Source organism: Oncorhynchus nerka, linkage group LG3 (genome assembly GCF_034236695.1).
Source record: "Oncorhynchus nerka isolate Pitt River linkage group LG3, Oner_Uvic_2.0, whole genome shotgun sequence".
Taxonomy (NCBI): Eukaryota; Metazoa; Chordata; class Actinopteri; order Salmoniformes; family Salmonidae; genus Oncorhynchus; species Oncorhynchus nerka.
The window spans coordinates 64,797,465-64,818,747 of NC_088398.1; the positions used below are offsets into that span (position 1 = coordinate 64,797,465).

General features: G+C 51.2%; 1 protein-coding gene across 1 annotated transcript in view; it reads left to right on the forward strand.

Moving 5' to 3' along the window:
* The window catches only part of LOC115115937 (immunoglobulin superfamily member 3-like), a 188,225-nt gene that overhangs the window by 160,872 nt on the left and 6,070 nt on the right, over positions 1–21,283 (forward strand). The window contains exons 9-11 of the mRNA XM_065005754.1: positions 12,877–13,287; positions 13,320–13,388; positions 20,441–20,890. Of these exons, the coding sequence (XP_064861826.1) occupies positions 12,877–13,287; positions 13,320–13,388; positions 20,441–20,890 (930 nt within the window). The remainder of the gene's footprint in view (positions 1–12,876; positions 13,288–13,319; positions 13,389–20,440; positions 20,891–21,283) is intronic.

The window sequence follows — 21,283 nt, forward strand, 5'->3', positions numbered from 1 at the left end:
TTCTCTCTCCTGTTCTCACTCCTCTCTTCACCCTGTGCTGCTTCTCTCTCCTGTTCTCTCTTCACCCTGTGCTGCTTCTCTCTCCTGTTCTGACTCCTCTCTCTTCACCCTGTTCTGCTTCTCTCTCCTCTTCTCTCTTCACCCTGTGCTGCTTCTCTCTCCTGTTCTCACTCCTCTCTCTTCACCCTGTGCTGCTTCTCTCTCCTGTTCTCTCTTCACCCTGTGCTGCTTCTCTCTCCTGTTCTCACTCCTCTCTCTTCACCCTGTGCTGCTTCTCTCTCCTGTTCTCACTCCTCTCTCTTCACCCTGTTCTGCTTCTCTCTCCTCTTCTCTCTTCACCCTGTGCTGCTTCTCTCTCCTGTTCTCACTCCTCTCTCTTCACCCTGTGCTGCTTCTCTCTCCTGTTCTCTCTTCACCCTGTGCTGCTTCTCTCTCCTGTTCTCACTCCTCTCTTCACCCTGTGCTACTTCTCTCTCCTGTTCTTACTCCTCTCTCTTCATCCTGTGCTGCTTCTCTCTCCTGTTCTCTATTCACCCTGTGCTGCTTCTCTCTCCTGTTCTCACTCCTCTCTCGTCACCCTGTGCTGCTTCTCTCTCCTGTTCTCACTCCTCTCTCTTCACCCTGTGCTGCTTCTCTCTCCTGTTCTCACTCCTCTCTTCACCCTGTGCTGCTTCTCTCTCCTGTTCTCACTCCTCTCTTCACCCTGTGCTGCTTCTCTCTCCTGTTCTCACTCATCTCTTCACCCTGTGCTGCTTCTCTCTCATTCTCACTCCTTTCTTCACCCTGTGCTGCTTTTCTCTCATTCTCACTCCTTTCTTCACCCTGTGCTGCTTCTCTCTCATTCTCACTCCTTTCTTCACCCTGTGCTGCTTCTCTCTCATTCTCACTCCTTTCTTCACCCTGTGCTGCTTCTCTCTCCTGTTCTCACTCCTCTCTTCACCCTGTGCTGCTTCTCTCTCGTTCTCACTCCTCTTTCTTCACCCTGTGCTGCTTCTCTCTCATTCTCACTTCTCTCTTCACCCTGTGCTGCTTCTCTCTCCTGTTCTCACTCCTCTCTTCACCCTGTGCTGCTTCTCTCTCCTGTTCTCACTCCTCTCTTCACCCTGTGCTGCTTCTCTCTCGTTCTCACTCCTCTCTTCACCCTGTGCTGCTTCTCTCTCCTGTTCTCACTCCTCTCTTCACCCTGTGCTGCTTCTCTCTCATTCTCACTCCTTTCTTCACCCTGTGCTGCTTTTCTCTCATTCTCACTCCTTTCTTCACCCTGTGCTGCTTCTCTCTCATTCTCACTCCTTTCTTCACCCTGTGCTGCTTCTCTCTCATTCTCACTCCTTTCTTCACCCTGTGCTGCTTCTCTCTCCTGTTCTCACTCCTCTCTTCACCCTGTGCTGCTTCTCTCTCGTTCTCACTCCTCTTTCTTCACCCTGTGCTGCTTCTCTCTCATTCTCACTTCTCTCTTCACCCTGTGCTGCTTCTCTCTCCTGTTCTCACTCCTCTCTTCACCCTGTGCTGCTTCTCTCTCCTGTTCTCACTCCTCTCTTCACCCTGTGCTGCTTCTCTCTCGTTCTCACTCTTCTTTCTTCACTCTGTGCTGCTTCTCTCTCATTCTCACTTCTCTCTTCACCCTGTGCTGCTTCTCTCTCTCGTTCTCACTCCTCTCTCTTCACCCTGTGCTGCTTCTCTTTCCTGTTCTCACTTCTCTCTTCACCCTGTGCTGCTTCTCTCCTATTTTTTCATTCATCTACCTTTTTTCATTAATTTTCTAATCCTCATCTTCATGTCCTCTGTCTCTTTTCTCTGACTTGATTCTTCCCCACTGCCACAATGACATGAGGACTTGTAGGCCTGAAATAGTGAAGCACAGACAGCACAGTGTGAAGAGGGAAGTGAGAACAGGAGAGAGAAGCAGCACAGGGTGAAGATAGGCAGGAACTGCTTCGCCAATAGAAATCCCAGATCATGCGTGTATGTATCATGGCGACGTTGGCTAGCTATGCTCATGTGCAGAAACACATCATCTGGTCTAACTGCTTTTGACGAAAATGAAAACGTGTCACTTTGTCACTTTCACAAGGTTGGAGAAATAACATGTTCAACTACTTAAGACATTGGCTCGACTCTAGGTTGATTTCGAGAAAATGAACAACTAAGGAATAATTTGTCACTTCTCTCGTTGACTTCTCAAACCCCAAATCGCTGACTGATCTGATGGTCTATTTCGCAAGCGCTCCCAGAAGTCTCACGATGTTGATTTTCTATATAGTGGTGCAATATTGGGAAAAGGGGATACCTAGTCAGTTGCACAACTGAATGCATTCAACCGAAATGTGTCTTCCGCATTTAACCCAACCCCTCTGAATTATGTATCCAATGTTTCCAGCTGTCAAGTCTTTTCAGATGAATGATCATAAAGCGCAGAAAACACTATTTAAGACTGAGCAGCAAAATGTGAACCAGGGACTGATACCACCTCCTGTATGAGCTCTTCATCGGAGCCTCATGAATATGCATGACCCTGTAGGTGAGCCTTCTGAATATTCATGTCCTGGCAGGTGATGAGACTGGCTGTGATTGGCAGGGGCACGGTGTCTGGGACAGACAGCAGCAGGGGTTAGAGAGAGAGAATGGGGTGAGAGATGGAGAGAGGAGTGGTGCGAGATTGAGAGATGGAGGGATGAGAAAGAGAGATGGAGACAGCAGAGGGAGGTGGAGAGCACGAGCAACATGGAGTGAGCGGAAGGGGTTAGAGAGAGAGAGCTGGACAGAGCAAAAGAGAAGGAGAGCGAGATGGAGTGAGAGGAAGGGGTTAGAGAGAGAGAGCTGGACACATTGACAGAGAAGGAGAGTGAGATGGAGTGAGAGGAAGGGGTTAGAGAGAGAGAGAGTTGGACACACCGACAGAGAAGGAGAGCGAGATGGAGTGAGAGAGAGAGAGAGTTGGACACACCGACAGAGAAGGAGAGCGAGATGGAGTGAGAGGAAGGGGTTAGAGACAGAGAGAGTTGGACAGACCGACAGAGAAGGAGAGCGAGATGGAGTGAGAGGAAGGGGTTAGAGAGAGAGAGAGAGTTGGACAGACCGACAGAGAAGGAGAGCGAGATGGAGTGAGAGGAAGAGGTTAGAGAGAGAGAGAGAGAGCTGGACACACCGACAGAGAAGGAGAGCGAGATGGAGTGAGAGGAAGGGGTTAGAGAGAGAGAGAGTTGGACACACCGACAGAGAAGGAGAGCGAGATGGAGTGAGAGGAAGGGGTTAGAGACAGAGAGAGTTGGACAGACCGACAGAGAAGGAGAGCGAGATGGAGTGAGAGGAAGGGGTTAGAGAGAGAGGTGGACAGACCGACAGAGAAGGAGAGTGAGATGGAGTGAGAGGAAGAGGTTAGAGAGAGAGAGAGAGAGAGCTGGACACACCGACAGAGAAGGAGAGCGAGATGGAGTGAGAGGAAGGGGTTAGAGAGAGAGAGAGAGTTGGACACACCGACAGAGAAGGAGAGCGAGATGGAGTGAGAGGAAGGGGTTAGAGAGAGAGAGAGTTGGACAGACCGGCAGAGAAGGAGAGCGAGATGGAGTGAGAGGAAGGGGTTAGAGAGAGAGAGAGTTGGACAGACCGACAGAGAAGGAGAGCGAGATGGAGTGAGAGGAAGGGGTTAGAGAGAGAGAGAGTTGGACAGACCGGCAGAGAAGGAGAGCGAGATGGAGTGAGAGGAAGGGGTTAGAGAGAGAGAGAGTTGGACAGACCGACAGACAGAGAAGGAGAGCGAGATGGAGTGAGTTTGCCGTCTGGATGAATGCTGGAAGGTTTCTTTCCTGCGTAGTATTTAATACTCCACATCCCTATAGTTGGGCTGTTTTGCACCGGTCTGAGAATTGTAATTGATGTTGTGTCATTCAGTTCAGGCAGACAGACAGATAGGTGGTGTTCTGATTAGACTGCTAGTGAGTGATGGTGAGAGGTTGGAGAGATACTGCAGAGCACAGACTTTACAGTACACTTTCCTCCCCACCCCCTGGACCGTAAAATACCTCCCCAAGACGTTTTCATCTGTTCCTGCACTTGGCTCGGCAAATAAAGAACCGCCTCGCCGCGTTGTGGCATATAGCTATGAGGAGAGGGAAGAGGGAATGCGTGCATGCGGCGTTGTGGCATATAGCTATGAGGAGAGGGAAGAGGGAATGCGTGCATGCGGCGTTGTGGCATATAGCTATGAGGAGAGGGAAGAGGGAATGCGTGCATGCGGCGTTGTGGCATATAGCTATGAGGAGAGGGAAGAGGGAATGCGTGCATGAGGCGTTGTGGCATATAGCTATGAGGAGAGGGAAGAGGGAATGCGTGCATGCGGCGTTGTGGCATATAGCTATGAGGAGAGGGAAGAGGGAATGCGTGCATGCGGCGTTGTGGCATATAGCTATGAGGAGAGGGAAGAGGGAATGCGTGCATGCGGCGTTGTGGCATATAGCTATGAGGAGAGGGAAGAGGGAATGCGTGCATGCGGCGTTGTGGCATATAGCTATGAGGAGAGGGAAGAGGGAATGCGTGCATGCGGCGTTGTGGCATATAGCTATGAGGAGAGGGAAGAGGGAATGCGTGCATGCGGCGTTGTGGCATATAGCTATGAGGAGAGGGAAGAGGGAATGCGTGCATGCGGCGTTGTGGCATATAGCTATGAGGAGAGGGAAGAGGGAATGCGTGCATGAGGCGTTGTGGCATATAGCTATGAGGAGAGGGAAGAGGGAATGCGGCGTTGTGGCATATAGCTATGAGGAGAGGGAAGAGGGAATGCGTGCATGCGGCGTTGTGGCATATAGCTATGAGGAGAGGGAAGAGGGAATGCGTGCATGCGGCGTTGTGGCATATAGCTATGAGGAGAGGGAAGAGGGAATGCGTGCATGCGGCGTTGTGGCATATAGCTATGAGGAGAGGGAAGAGGGAATGCGTGCATGAGGCGTTGTGGCATATAGCTATGAGGAGAGGGAAGAGGGAATGCGTGCATGCGGCGGTCACAAAGCTTGTTTTCCTGCCTTCTGGATGCGAATGGTTCTGTGATTGTGGTCATTGTGTGCTTTATGCCACTGATAAATAAGGGGGAATAAAAGTAAGCTTTATCTAGGCTCTGCAGCAACACGCCATAATTAACGCCTTCTGACGACAAACTGGACACACTCAGGGAGGGGTAGGCTTTTCAAACAGTTGTTTACTTGCTTGTTTAATTTTCCAACAAAGAGAGAACACTCACTCTGTTTTTGGAGAGTTAGGGCCTGAATGTTAATTAACTGTTTGTTTAATCGTGCCTGGCGATGGCAGTGTTTAATTGGGTCTGCTCCCTGACTGGGAGACCCAGCAGGACTCCTTCAGGTATTCTGGCCACACCCTTGGTCGCCCTGGGAGATGGGGTTGCCCTGGAAACCAGCGTGGAGGGAAGTGCGATGGCAGCATTAAAGTTCAAGGTTAACTTCTAATATGGTCATCTCTTCCTCATCTACACTATCTAGCATCGGATTGGCTCCCAATTGCCAGAATCCTCCCCTTTCACTGACAGTAGTAAAAAGTCCGGAGGTCTCGGAGGGGCATAAGTCATACACAGGATGTCAGCAGCACTGGGGAGAGATCACACAGAGCTGAGAGGGAGAGGAGAACAAACCTCAGAGCCTGTTGAGCACAGAAACGCATAAAGGCATAGGGCCTGGGCTTGAGTGACACACCAGCTAATGCAGAAAGGAGATGTCAAGTGTTTCCAGTTCTGGATTTGTCTTACTTTGGTTTGGTACCCACGAGGCTCATTAAAGAAACACACTCACGCAGAGCATCCAAACACACTTAACATAGACATGGACTCTCTGAAACGCACACAGACATACAGATAAATGTAAGAATTCAGCTGTAAAGGGAATTGGCAGTACCCATACATGATGTATGGCCTTGTTACAGATGCATGATTGAACAGCATGCTCTATTCCCAAAGCATTAACACACACACACACGCACACACACACACACACAGACTAACCTTAACCCTAACTTTTAAGCTTAAAATAGCATTTGAATAAATTCAGGACATTCAGGACAAAAAAAGTTATTGTTCCCTACTTTGTCAGGACATTCTGGTGAATTGTTCGGACATTCGGTTCCTGATGAGGTAGGAAAACAGGTACACACACACACACACACACACACACACACACACACACACACACACACACACACACACACACACACACACACACACACACACACACACACACACACACACACACACACACACACACAGAGGGAGAGAGCCTCACACGTACAGTATGCATATGTTACTATTGGGGCGGCAGGGTAGCCTAGTGGTTAGAGTGTTGTACTGGTAACTGAAAGGTTGCAAGTTCAAACTCCCGAGCTGACAAGGTACAAATCTGTCGTTCTGCCCCTGAACAGGCAGTTAACCCACTGTTCCTAGGCCGTCATTGAAAAGAATAATTTGTTCTTAACTGACTTGCCTAGTAAAATAAAGGTAAAATAAAGGTTAAAAAATAAATACCAGTCCATGTACTCTACAGCCCTGTTCTCTGCCTCTTCCTGTTGAAGACAACCTCTTTTTAAATGCCACTGTGTGTGTGTGTGTGTGTGTGTGTGTGTGTGTGTGTGTGTGTGTGTGTGTGTGTGTGTGTGTGTGTGCATGCGTGCGTGCGTGCGATAGAGAGACTGGTCCTGGTGCGTAGTCTCCCTCTCTCTCTGCAGTAGCCCTGATCTTCTAAAGAGCACACATGGAATATCTTCCTATGGAGCTGAGGTCATTGGACCCGTTTCAACACTCAGGATGACTTATAATGCGTCATAAGGGGTTATAATGTGCCATAATGGGCTTGAATGGCTGGTAATTTGTCAGGCTTTGAACAGGCCTTTCTGTAAAGACTGGTCCAAGGCAAAAGGCTTTCAACCCTCAGTCTCCTCTTTTCCTAATGTAGTCTAACTTCAAATGGGAATAAACAGCGCTGTGCTTTGTCCTGTGCCAATCAAATCCAGCACGGTTCCACTCCCGGAGATACTGAGGTTATTCTCTCTCGGAGGATGATTGGCAGGATTCCGGGGTGTTTGACTGTAATTCTGGCTGGAGTGATTGTCGGTGTTCAGCGAGTCTCTCCATTGTGGAGCCAGCTAATGATGACTAATTTCAGAACTCACTGGAGAGCCCGGCACTGTGGAGAGGGGAGAGGGCCCGGCACTGTGGAGAGGGGAGAGGACCCGGCACTGTGGAGAGGGGATAGGGCCCGGCACTGTGGAGAGGGGAGAGGGCCCGGCACTGTGGAGAGGGGAGAGGACCCGGCACTGTGGAGAGGGGAGAGGACCCGGCACTGTGGAGAGGGGAGAGGACCCGGCACTGTGGAGAGGGGAGAGGGCCCGGCACTGTGGAGAGGGGAGAGGACCCGGCACTGTGGAGAGGGGAGAGGGCCCGGCACTGTGGAGAGGGGAGAGGGCCCGGCACTGTGGAGAGGGGAGAGGGCCCGGCACTGTGGAGAGGGGAGAGGGCCCGGCACTGTGGAGAGGGGAGAGGACCCGGCACTGTGGAGAGGGGAGAGGGCCCAGCACTGTGGAGAGGGGAGAGGGCCCGGCACTGTGGAGAGGGGAGAGGACCCGGCACTGTGGAGAGGGGAGAGGACTGTGGAGAGGGGATAGGGCCCAGCACTGTGGAGAGGGGAGAGGGCCCGGCACTGTGGAGAGGGGAGAGGACCCGGCACTGTGGAGAGGGGAGAGGGCCCGGCACTGTGGAGAGGGGATAGGGCCCGGCACTGTGGAGAGGGGAGAGGGCCCGGCACTGTGGAGAGGGGAGAGGACCCGGCACTGTGGAGAGGGGAGAGGACCCGGCACTGTGGAGAGGGGAGAGGGCCCGGCACTGTGGAGAGGGAGAGGGCCCGGCACTGTGGAGAGGGGAGAGGGCCCGGCACTGTGGAGAGGGGAGAGGACCCGGCACTGTGGAGAGGGGATAGGGCCCGGCACTGTGGAGAGGTGAGAGGACCCGGCACTGTGGAGAGGGGAGAGGGCCCGGCACTGTGGAGAGGGGAGAGGACCCGGCACTGTGGAGAGGGGAGAGGGCCCGGCACTGTGGAGAGGGGATAGGGCCCGGCACTGTGGAGAGGGGAGAGGGCCCGGCACTGTGGAGAGGGGAGAGGGCCCGGAGATGCCTTTTAGCTGTGAAAATACTAAGAGTGTGGCCAAATGCTAGCTCACACACACGAGCGCATTCACCAATCTGTGAGTACGGGTGAAATTCTGTAGGCAGATGGTTGTGACTCCAGGCAGTCGGTTCTATCAAGGCTTAGCACAGGCAATAGAGAGGTGTGTCTTACTAACAAGCCTATATCTGTGTTGAAGTGGCTTCATGCTCTAGTGTTCAAGTGAGGTTGGTTTTATTTTACATTAATAACGTACCTTTTCATGTGTGACTTGTCAGTTATTCATGTGTTATGTTTCAATGGTTTCAAGTACTGTGAAATGCGTTTGCAAGCTCTAAAGCCAATCAATAGCAATGTAATATTACAAATAACAAGGTTGAACAAAAACACGAGAAATAAAAATAAGAAGAACATGATAAAGTAAGTAAGCATACTATATACAGGGTCAGTCAGTTTCAGTATTTACAATGGTCAGGGATACTGGAGTGGTAGAGGTAGATACAGTTGAAGTCAGAAGTTTACATACACCTTAGCCAAATACATTTAAACTCAGTTTTCCACAATTACTGACATTTAATCCAAGGAAAAATGCCCTGTTTTAGGTCAGTTAGGATCACCACTTTATTTTAAGAATGTGAAATGTCAGAATAATAGAAGAGAGAATTACTTATTTCAGCTTTTATTTATTTCATCACATTCCCAGTGGGTCAGAAGTTTACATACACTCAATTAGTATTTGGTAGCATTGCCTTTAAATGATTTAACTTGGGTTAAACGTTTCGTGTAGCCTTCCACAAGCTTCCCACAATAAGTTGGGGGAAGTTTGGCCCATTCCTCCTGACAGAGCTGTTGTAAATGAGTCAGGTTTGTAGGCCTCCTTGATCGCACACACCTTTTCAGTTCTGCCCACAAATGTTCTATAGGATTGAGGTCAGGGCTTTGTGATGGTCACTCCAATACCTTGACTTTGTTGTCCTTAAGCCATTTTGCCACAACTTTGGAAGTATGCTTGGGGTCATTGTCCATTTGGAAGACCCATTTCCAGCCAAGCTTTAACTTCCTGACTGATGTCTTGAGATGTTGCTTCAATATATCCACATAATTGTCCCTCTTCATGATGCCATCTATTTTGTGAAGTGCACCAGTCCCTCCTGCAGAAAAGCACCCACACAACATGATGCTGCCACCCCTGTGCTTCACGGTTGGGATGGTGTTTTTTGGCTTGAAAGCCTCCCTATTTGTCCTTCAAACATAACGATGGTCATTATTGCCAAACAGTTCTATTTTTGTTTCATCAGACCAGAGGACATTTCTCCAAAAAGTACGATCTTTGTCCCCATGTGCAGTTGTAAACCGTAGTCTGGCTTTTTTATTGTGGTTTTGGAGCAGAGGCTTCTTCCTTGCTGAGCGGCCTTTCAGGTTATGTCGATATAGGACTTGTTTTTACTGTGGATATAGATACTTGTGGACCCGTTTCCTCCAGCATCTTCACAAGGTCCTTTGCTGTTGTTCTGGGATTTTCACTTTTTGCACCAAAGTGTGTTCATCTCTAGGAGACAGAACACATCTCCTTCCTGAGCGGAATGATGGCTGCGTGGTCCCATCGTGTTTGTACTTGCGTACTATTGTTTGTACAGATGAACGTGGTACCTTCAGACATTTGGAAATTGCTCCCAAGGATGAACCAGACTTGTGGAGGTCTACAATTTTTGAGGTCTTGGCTGATTTATTTTTATTTTTCCCATGATGTCAAGCAAAGAGGCACTGAGTTTGAAGGTAGGTCTTGAAATACATCCACAGGTACACCTCCAAATGACTCAAATTATGTCAATTAGCCTATCAGAAGCTTCTAAAGCCATTACATAATTTTCTGGAATTTTCCAAGCTGTTTAAAGGCACAGTCAACTTAGTGTATGTAAACTTCTGACCCACTGGAATTGTGATACAGTGAATTGTAAGTGGAATAGTCTGTTTGTAAACAAATGTTTGAAAAATTACTTGAGTCATACACAAAGTAGATGTCCTAACCGACTTGCCAAAACTATAGTTAGTTAACAAGAAATATGTGGAGTGGTTGAAAAACGAGTTTTAATGACTCCAACCTAAGTGTATGTAAACTTCCGAATTCAACTGTATGTATAGGGGTAAGGTGACAAGGCATCAGGATATATAATAAACAGACTAGCAGCAGCGTATATGAGGATTGTATGTAAGTGGGCGTGCATGAGTGTAGAGTCAGTATAAATGTTAAGCATATTATGTGTGAGAGCAAATTGTGAAGTGAGTGTTTGTGTGAGCTGCCCTGTGCACTGCCCTGTGAGTGTGCACTGCCCTGTGAGTGTGCACTGCCCTGTGCACTGCCCTGTGAGTGTGCATAGAGACAGTGCAAAAATACAAGGGTAGACCGGGTAGCCATTTATTTAGCTATTTAGCAGTCTTAGAAGCTTTTCTGGAGCCTGTTGATGTCAGACTTGATGGTACCACTTGCCGTGCGGAAGCAGACGGAGCATTCGTTGGCTCGGAAAGAAAGAGTTTTTAACGATTTTCTAGGCCTTCCTTTCACACCACATGATATAATGGTCCTGGATGGCAGGAAGTTCGGCCCCAGTCATGTACTGGGCTGTCCGCACCACTCTGTAGCGCCATGTGTTTGAGGGCATTGCTATTGCCATACCAAGCGGTGATGCAGCCAGTCAAGATGCTCTCGATGGTGTGGCTGTTGAAATGTTTGAGAATTTGAGGGCACATGACATGATAGAATGGGGCTCAGTCCAGGTGTGTGTTTGTGTGTACAAGCTGTGTTTCCTCTCCTAAAGCCTCTCCCACTGTGAGACACACCCGGTTGGTCATACCTGATGTACCTGTAGCTAATCTAATATCACGCCTGACGTCCCAGTAACCTATCCACTACTGTACCTCCCTGACATCTTATTCTAGTACTCCCTCCATATCTCTCTCTTCCTCCCTCTAACTCCCACAAGTATCTTTCTCCCACAGCCCGGATTCCTTCCTTTCTCCCTCACTCCATCTCTTCTTCTCTTTCTCCCACAGCCCGGATTCCTTCATCTCTCCCTCACTCCATCTCTTCTCTTTCTCCCAAAGCCTGGATTCCTTCATCTCTCCCTCTCTCCATCTCTTCTTCTCTTTCTCCCACAGCCCGGATTCCTTCATCTCTCCCTCACTCCATCTCTTCTCTTTCTCCCAAAGCCTGGATTCCTTCATCTCTCCCTCTCTCTATCTCTTCTTCTCTTTCTCCCACAGCCCGGATTCCTTCATCTCTCCCTCTCTCTATCTCTTCTTCTCTTTCTCCCACAGCCCGGATTCCTTCATCTCTCCCTCTCTCTATCTCTTCTTCTCTTTCTCCCACAGCCCGGATTCCTTCATCTCACCCTCTCTCTATCTCTTCTTCTCTTTCTCCCACAGCCCGGATTCCTTCATCTCGCCCTCTCTCTATCTCTTCTTCTCTTTCTCCCACAGCCCGGATTCCTTCATCTCGCCCTCTCTCTCTCTCTTCTTCTCTTTCTCCCACAGCCCGGATTCCTTCATCTCTCCCTCTCTCTATCTCTTCTTCTCTTTCTCCCACAGCCCGGATTCCTTCATCTCTCCCTCTCTCTATCTCTTCTTCTCTTTCTCCCACAGCCCGGATTCCTTCATCTCTCCCTCTCTCCATCTCTTCTTCTCTTTCTCCCACAGCCCGGATTCCTTCATCTCGCCCTCTCTCTATCTCTTCTTCTCTTTCTCCCACAGCCCGGATTCCTTCATCTCGCCCTCTCTCTATCTCTTCTTCTCTTTCTCCCACAGCCCGGATTCCTTCATCTCGCCCTCTCTCTATCTCTTCTTCTCTTTCTCCCACAGCCCGGATTCCTTCATCTCTCCCTCTCTCCATCTCTTCTTCTCTTTCTCCCACAGCCCGGATTCCTTCATCTCTCCCTCTCTCTATCTCTTCTCTTTCTCCCACAGCCCGGATTCCTTTATCTCTCCCTCTCTCCATCTCTTCTTCTCTTTCTCCCACAGCCCGGATTCCTTCATCTCTCCCTCTCTCTATCTCTTCTCTTTCTCCCACAGCCCGGATTCCTTCATCTCTCCCTCTCTCCATCTCTTCTTCTCTTTCTCCCACAGCCTGGATTCCTTCATCTCTCCCTCTCTCTATCTCTTCTCTTTCTCCCACAGCCCGGATTCCTTCATCTCTCCCTCTCTCCATCTCTTCTTCTCTTTCTCCCACAGCCCGGATTCCTTCATCTCTCCCTCTCTCCATCTCTTCTTCTCTTTCTCCCACAGCCTGGATTCCTTTATCTCTCCCTCTCTCTATCTCTTCTTCTCTTTCTCCCACAGCCTGGATTCCTTTATCTCTCCCTATATCCATCTTTCCCCCTCTCACTATTAAAATGAATCTTCCCTACTCCTCCCTTCAACTTATTCAAGGCCTCTCTTCCTCCCTCGCTGTGTCGTACACTGACAGCCATCCTTTCCCTCCCTCCCTCCCTCCCTCCCTCTGTCTCTCTCTGTTCTCTGCCCACACACTAATATCCTCTCCTGTTCAGCAGGAAATGAAGACAGCCTCGACACGTCTGTCAAACAGAAATTGCATTGTATACCTGTCACCAGCATTCACTTGTTTCTATAAATAGGGAAATTATTGTTGAAATAACTTCTCTCTCTCCTCTATCTACCCCTCCTCTTTAATTCCTCTCCACCTGTCCCTCCCTCCCTCCCCTTTTCTCCACAGTGTCTAAGCTGCGTGTGCAGAAGACCAACCAGTCCCTGGTCTACCTGGAGGACAGCCGTGTGCGCGTCAACTGCTCCGTGGCCTCTCAGACCAGCACCGACTCACAGCATGCCATGCTTTGGTACGTGCGCCGCGCGACGGGTGCCGAGGCCGACGAGCTCCTGCTGAGGATTGAGCGCTCAGGTGCATTTGAGTATGGCGCGTACGCAGACGAGGAGAGGTTGAGGCGGCGGGTGCAGGCAGAGAGGATGTCGCCACAGCTGTATGCGCTGACACTGAACAGGGCAGAGAGCAGCGACTCTGGGACTTACTACTGCCTGGTGGAGGAGTGGCTCACAGATCCAGACGGAGCCTGGTACAGACTGGCACGGGACTCCTCAGGCTTCACACAGGTCCTCGTCAGACAGCCAGGTGAGGACAAAGAGGAGGGAAGGAGGGATCAGGGGAGGGAGGCTGGTACAGACTGGCACGGGACTCCTCAGGCTTCACACAGGTCCTCGTCAGACAGCCAGGTGAGGACAAAGAGGAGGGAAGGAGGGATCAGGGGAAGGAGGCTGGTACAAACTGGCACAGGACTCCTCAGCCTTCACACACAGATATCTTCCCAAAAGATATAGCAAGAGCCCAGTCTCTCTCGCTCGGTCACTGTCTCTCTATCTCTGTGTCTTTCTCTGTGGTTAACGGTAGCTGTTCTTTGCCCATGTGGTTCAGTCACCTCCTAGCAGTGACCAGTTGTGCCTAACAACCCTCCCCTCTCTACTCTCCCCCTGTCCTCAAGGCCGTCTCGCTCTGATGACCACATCAACTGCCCTGGGCAGAGCTCAGGTGGCAGAGCGGACGTTGTGGCTCTGGTGCCAGCTGGCACAGATGGGCATAGCCTGGCACTAGAGCCGAGGGGGATAACCCACCTGTCCAACCCTCCAACCCCTAATGTCCATCAATGTTATGCCTCTGTCTCCCCAACAGAACTGCGACCCCACACACCCTCACTCACCTCCAACCTCCAACCCACTAACCCTGACCCCACCATGTCCTCTACTCACCTCCAACCCACTAACCCAGACCCCACCATGTCCTCTACTCACCTCCAACCCACTAACCCAGACCCCACCATGTCCTCTACTAAACCTCCAACCCACTAACCCAGACCCCAGCATGTCCTCTACTAAACCTCCAACCCACTAACCCAGACCCCACCATGTCCTCTACTCACCTCCAACCCACTAACCCAGACCCCACCATGTCCTCTACTCACCTCCAACCCACTAACCCAGACCCCACCATGTCCTCTACTCACCTCCAACCCACTAACCCAGACCCCACCATGTCCTCTACTCACCTCCAACCCACTAACCCTGACCCCACCATGTCCTCTACTCACCTCCAACCCACTAACCCAGACCCCACCATGTCCTCTACTCACCTCCAACCCACTAACCCAGACCCCACCATGTCCTCTACTCACCTCTAACCCAGACCCCACCATGTCCTCTACACACCTCCAACCCACTAACCCAGACCCCACTATGTCCTCTACTCACCTCCAACCCACTAACCCAGACCCCACCATGTCCTCTACTCACCTCCAACCCACTAACCCAGACCCCACCATGTCCTCTACTCACCTCCAACCCACTAACCCAGACCCCACCATGTCCTCTACTCACCTCCAACCCACTAACCCAGACCCCACCATGTCCTCTACTCACCTCCAACCCACTAACCCAGACCCCACCATGTCCTCTACTCACCTCCAACCCACTAACCCAGACCCCACCATGTCCTCTACTCACCTCCAACCCACTAACCCTGACCCCACTATATCCTCTACTCACCTCCAACCCACTAACCCAGACCCAACCATGTCCTCTACTCACCTCCAACGCACTAACCCAGACCCCACCATGTCCTCTACTCACCTCCAACCCACTAACCCAGACCCCAGCATGTCCTCTACTCACCTCCAATCCACTAACCCAGACCCCACCATGTCCTCTACTCACCTCCAACCCACTAACCCAGACCCCACCATGTCCTCTACTCACCTCCAACGCACTAACCCAGACCCCACCATGTCCTCTACACACCTCCAACCCACTAACCCAGACCCCAGCATGTCCTCTACACACCTCCAACCCACTAACCCTGACCCCACCATGTCCTCTACTCACCTCCAACCCACTAACCCAGACCCCAGCATGTCCTCTACTCACCTCCAACCCACTAACCCAGACCCCAGCATGTCCTCTACTAAACCTCCAACCCACTAACCCAGACCCCACCATGTCCTCTACTCACCTCCAACCCACTAACCCAGACCCCAGCATGTCCTCTACTCACCTCCAACCCCCTAACCCAGACCCCACCATGTCCTCTACACACCTCCAACCCACTAACCCAGACCCCAGCATGTCCTCTACTCACCTCCAACCCACTAACCCAGACCCCACCATGTCCTCTACTCACCTCCAACCCACTAACCCAGACCCCACCATGTCCTCTACTCACCTCCAACCCACTAACCCAGACCCCACCATGTCCTCTACTCACCTCCAACCCACTAACCCAGACCCCACCATGTCCTCTACACACCTCCAACCCACTAACCCAGACCCCACTATGTCCTCTACTCACCTCCAACCCACTAACCCTGACCCCACCATGTCCTCTACTCACCTCCAACCCACTAACCCAGACCCCAGCATGTCCTCTACTCACCTCCAACCCACTAACCCAGACCCCAGCATGTCCTCTACTAAACCTCCAACCCACTAACCCAGACCCCACCATGTCCTCTACTCACCTCCAACCCACTAACCCAGACCCCAGCATGTCCTCTACTCACCTCCAACCCCCTAACCCAGACCCCACCATGTCCTCTACACACCTCCAACCCACTAACCCAGACCCCAGCATGTCCTCTACTCACCTCCAACCCACTAACCCAGACCCCACCATGTCCTCTACTCACCTCCAACCCACTAACCCAGACCCCACCATGTCCTCTACTCACCTCCAACCCACTAACCCAGACCCCACCATGTCCTCTACTCACCTCCAACCCACTAACCCAGACCCCACCATGTCCTCTACACACCTCCAACCCACTAACCCAGACCCCACTATGTCCTCTACTCACCTCCAACCCACTAACCCAGACCCCAGCATGTCCTCTACTCACCTCCAACCCACTAACCCAGACCCCACCATGTCCTCTACACACCTCCAACCCACTAACCCAGACCCCAGCATGTCCTCTACTCACCTCCAACCCACTAACCCAGACCCCACTATGTCCTCTACTCACCTCCAACCCACTAACCCAGACCCCACCATGTCCTCTACTCACCTCCAACCCACTAACCCAGACCCCACCATGTCCTCTACTCACCTCCAACCCACTAACCCAGACCCCACCATGTCCTCTACTCACCTCCAACCCACTAACCCAGACCCCAGCATGTCCTCTACTCACCTCCAACCCACTAACCCAGACCCCACCATGTCCTCTACTCACCTCCAACCCACTAACCCAGACCCCACCATGTCCTCTACTCACCTCCAACCCACTAACCCAGACCCCACCATGTCCTCTACTCACCTCCAACCCACTAACCCTGACCCCACCATGTCCTCTACTCACCTCCAACCCACTAACCCAGACCCCACCATGTCCTCTACTCACCTCCAACCCACTAACCCAGACCCCACCATGTCCTCTACCCCTCTAACCCAGACCCCACCATGTCCTCTACACACCTCCAACCCACTAACCCAGACCCCACTATGTCCTCTACTCACCTCCAACCCACTAACCCAGACCCCACCATGTCCTCTACTCACCTCCAACCCACTAACCCAGACCCCACCATGTCCTCTACTCACCTCCAACCCACTAACCCAGACCCCACCATGTCCTCTACTCACCTCCAACCCACTAACCCAGACCCCACCATGTCCTCTACTCACCTCCAACCCACTAACCCAGACCCCACCATGTCCTCTACTCACCTCCAACCCACTAACCCAGACCCCACCATGTCCTCTACTCACCTCCAACCCACTAACCCTGACCCCACTATATCCTCTACTCACCTCCAACCCACTAACCCAGACCCAACCATGTCCTCTACTCACCTCCAACGCACTAACCCAGACCCCACCATGTCCTCTACTCACCTCCAACCCACTAACCCAGACCCCAGCATGTCCTCTACTCACCTCCAATCCACTAACCCAGACCCCACCATGTCCTCTACTCACCTCCAACCCACTAACCCAGACCCCAGCATGTCCTCTACTCACCTCCAACCCCTAACCCAGACCCCACCATGTCCTCTACACACCTCCAACCCACTAACCCAGACCCCAGCATGTCCTCTACTCACCTCCAACCCACTAACCCAGACCCCACCATGTCCTCTACTCACCTCCAACCCACTAACCCAGACCCCACCATGTCCTCTACTCACCTCCAACCCACTAACCCAGACCCCACCATGTCCTCTACTCACCTCCAACCCACTAACCCAGACCCCACCATGTCCTCTACACACCTCCAACCCACTAACCCAGACCCCACTATGTCCTCTACTCACCTCCAACCCACTAACCCTGACCCCACCATGTCCTCTACTCACCTCCAACCCACTAACCCAGACCCCAGCATGTCCTCTACTCACCTCCAACCCACTAACCCAGACCCCAGCATGTCCTCTACTAAACCTCCAACCCACTAACCCAGACCCCACCATGTCCTCTACTCACCTCCAACCCACTAACCCAGACCCCAGCATGTCCTCTACTCACCTCCAACCCCTAACCCAGACCCCACCATGTCCACACACCTCCAACCCACTAACCCAGACCCCAGCATGTCCTCTACTCACCTCCAACCCACTAACCCAGACCCCACCATGTCCTCTACTCACCTCCAACCCACTAACCCAGACCCCACCATGTCCTCTACTCACCTCCAACCCACTAACCCAGACCCCACCATGTCCTCTACTCACCTCCAACCCACTAACCCAGACCCCACCATGTCCTCTACACACCTCCAACCCACTAACCCAGACCCCACTATGTCCTCTACTCACCTCCAACCCACTAACCCAGACCCCAGCATGTCCTCTACTCACCTCCAACCCACTAACCCAGACCCCACCATGTCCTCTACACACCTCCAACCCACTAACCCAGACCCCTCTACTCACCTCCAACCCACTAACCCAGACCCCACATGTCCTCTACTCACCTCCAACCCACTAACCCAGACCCCACCATGTCCTCTACTCACCTCCAACCCACTAACCCAGACCCCACCATGTCCTCTACTCACCTCCAACCCACTAACCCAGACCCCACCATGTCCTCTACTCACCTCCAACCCACTAACCCAGACCCCAGCATGTCCTCTACTCACCTCCAACCCACTAACCCAGACCCCACCATGTCCTCTACTCACCTCCAACCCACTAACCCAGACCCCACCATGTCCTCTACTCACCTCCAACCCACTAACCCAGACCCCACCATGTCCTCTACTCACCTCCAACGCACTAACCCAGACCCCACCATGTCCTCTACACACCTCCAACCCACTAACCCAGACCCCAGCAGGGCCTCTACACACCTCCAACCCACTAACCCAGACCCCACCATGTCCTCTACTCATCTCCAACCCACTAACCCAGACCCCACCATGTCCTCTACACACCTCCAACCCACTAACCCAGACCCCACCATGTCCTCTACTCATCTCCAACCCACTAACCCAGACCCCACCATGTCCTCTACTCACCTCCAACCCACTAACCCAGACCCCAGCATGTCCTCTACTCACCTCCAACCCACTAACCCAGACCCCACCATGTCCTCTACTCACCTCCAACCCACTAACCCAGACCCCACTATGTCCTCTACTCACCTCCAACCCACTAACCCAGACCCCAGCATGTCCTCTACTCACCTCCAACCCACTAACCCAGACCCCACCATGTCCTCTACTCACCTCCAACCCACTTATCATTTGCTACTGCGACACCATTCTTTATTTTCCTCATACTATAATCTATCCTGATACCTAGTCACATTACTCTGCCTGCATGTACATATCTAGCTCAAATACCTCGTACCCCTGCACATTGATCTGGTAATGGTACTCTGCATCGGTGGGAAGGGCTCATAAACAAGCATTTCATGGCAAAGTCTACACCCGTTGTATTCGGCGCATGTGACAAATACTATTTTATTTTATTTGACTCTTTACAAACAAACATGGGTAACCCCCTTTCCCCACCCCTCCCCTCCCCGTAACATCTCTGAAAGCATCTGTTGTGCCAGGGGTCCTGTAAGCAGGGCATTATAAATGCAGGGTGAAATGTGCGGGTGTCCATGGCATCTGCCCGACTGCAACATGAAGGTCAGACAGAAGGGCTGAAGCTGGGCAGGGAGCAACAGTGCTCATCTTTTATTTAAGCAGCAAAGTGGACACTACTCCCCCAATTACATTAATGCTGAAAAACAGACACACACACACACACACACACACACACTGACACACATACATATATCTGTTTGTCGCTTTCAACTCACAGCGACCCAAGTGTGTGTTTGTGCATGTGTGTGACAGTGTGTGTGTATGCATGATTGCCTGTGTGTGTATATCAGTGAATCACTTTGATGTTTTTTTTTGTTGTATCTTACCTCTGTGTTTCTCAGAGGTAAGATGTGCCTTTCGGGATCCCAAGGCTCACCAGGGGATTGGGTTATTATTATCAAACACCATATCAGGGAGCTCTTATTCCATATATAGTTATACATGTGCTATATAAATATATAAAGGTGGGTGGCAAACTTCCAGGCTTGATTTCCCAGGGGGCCGTTAGGAGAGTCTCATTAAGGTGCTAAAGAATGCAGTCACCCAGGAAGTCAGACGGAAATGGTTCTCTGTCAGAAGAACAGGGAGATAAGATGAGATCGAGATGCAAGTTCTCCCCTTGTCTGTCTGTCTGTCTGTCTGTCTGTCTGTCTGTCTGTCTGTCTGTCTGCCAGCTTCCTCTCCTCTTTTAACCAGAGGAAACATTACAGTCTGTGAACAGCCTGATCTATCAGTCTTTTTAAGTTCAGTTCTTTTTTACTTGTTGTAACTGGGTCAGTGTGCAGGCCCTGTAGGAGTGTAGCCATCCCTTACAGACACTCTCCCCCTGGGCTAGAAGCCTCTAAGAGGCAGGCCCGGCCCTGGAGGGGAACCAAGAACTGGAAAGGCCACGGACAGCTGGTGGGGTCACTAACCCTGTTAGTCTAATTTTCAAGGATTTTGTATTGGGCATCTGGGGGTAGTTGGGAATGTAAAATTGACAGCTAAAGAGATTTTGCTATCTACTGTCAATTATGTGTCTTGAATTTTTGAAGTACATAATGTTTTGAAGCACATCGACATCTATCGTTCAGTGTAATGTTTTCTGTTTCAAGGCAAGACAATTATTTTGCTGTTCTGCCCCAATAAATGGCTTAAAATTGTAATTTTCTTCTATTCCCCCCCCTCCCTCTCTCTGTACAGAGGTGCGGTTACAGGTGGAGGAGTCCGAGTCTAATATCACCGTGTCCCAGTCCAGTTCCATCCGGTTGGGCTGTAGCATTCCCTCCCAGTCCTCCAGAGACTCCCGTTTCTCCGTGTCCTGGTATGTGGAGCGCTCCTCCATGCTCTCTGAGGAGGAAGAACAGGGGGATGTTGATGAGGGAAACCGGGCCTGTGTGTTCTCCATCGGACACGACGCCGTGTTCGGGAACGGGAACTGTAGCCCAATCGAGGAGGCGGGGCCTAACTCACGCCTGCAGTTTGAGAGGACAACCTCTGACCTCTACAGTCTGACCATCCAGGGGGCGCGACCCGCTGACGCTGGGCGCTACTACTGTCATGTGGAGGAGTGGCTGCTCAACCCCCGCAACGCCTGGTATCGCCTGGCAACCAACAACTCTGATGTCACCATCGTCAACGTGATCCAGCAGGGTAAAACAATGAATACATTTCTGTAGTGCTTTTAGGAATAAAACAGATAGTGCCACATGGCGAATGACAATGTCCTGGGGCTAGAAAAACAAAGGCAATGCGATAGAATGGAGACGTATTATTGTTGTTGACATTTCAGCTGCAAAGTGTTTTTCTAAGACAAGTGTTTTTTTCACAAAGTGTTTAACCCTGGCCAACCAACTCCTCCCATTTGTATCATTATTATTCTAGAGACCAAATATAAGATCATTGGCTTGTGCTGATCTTACTGATGATTCTGGTGTTTGAGGTAGTACTTACACAGTCACAGCTACTGTGTAGGCTGCTAAAAGTAATATGCCAAACAAACATCAAACTACACCATAATGGAATGCTCTCCATTGATGTCATCTT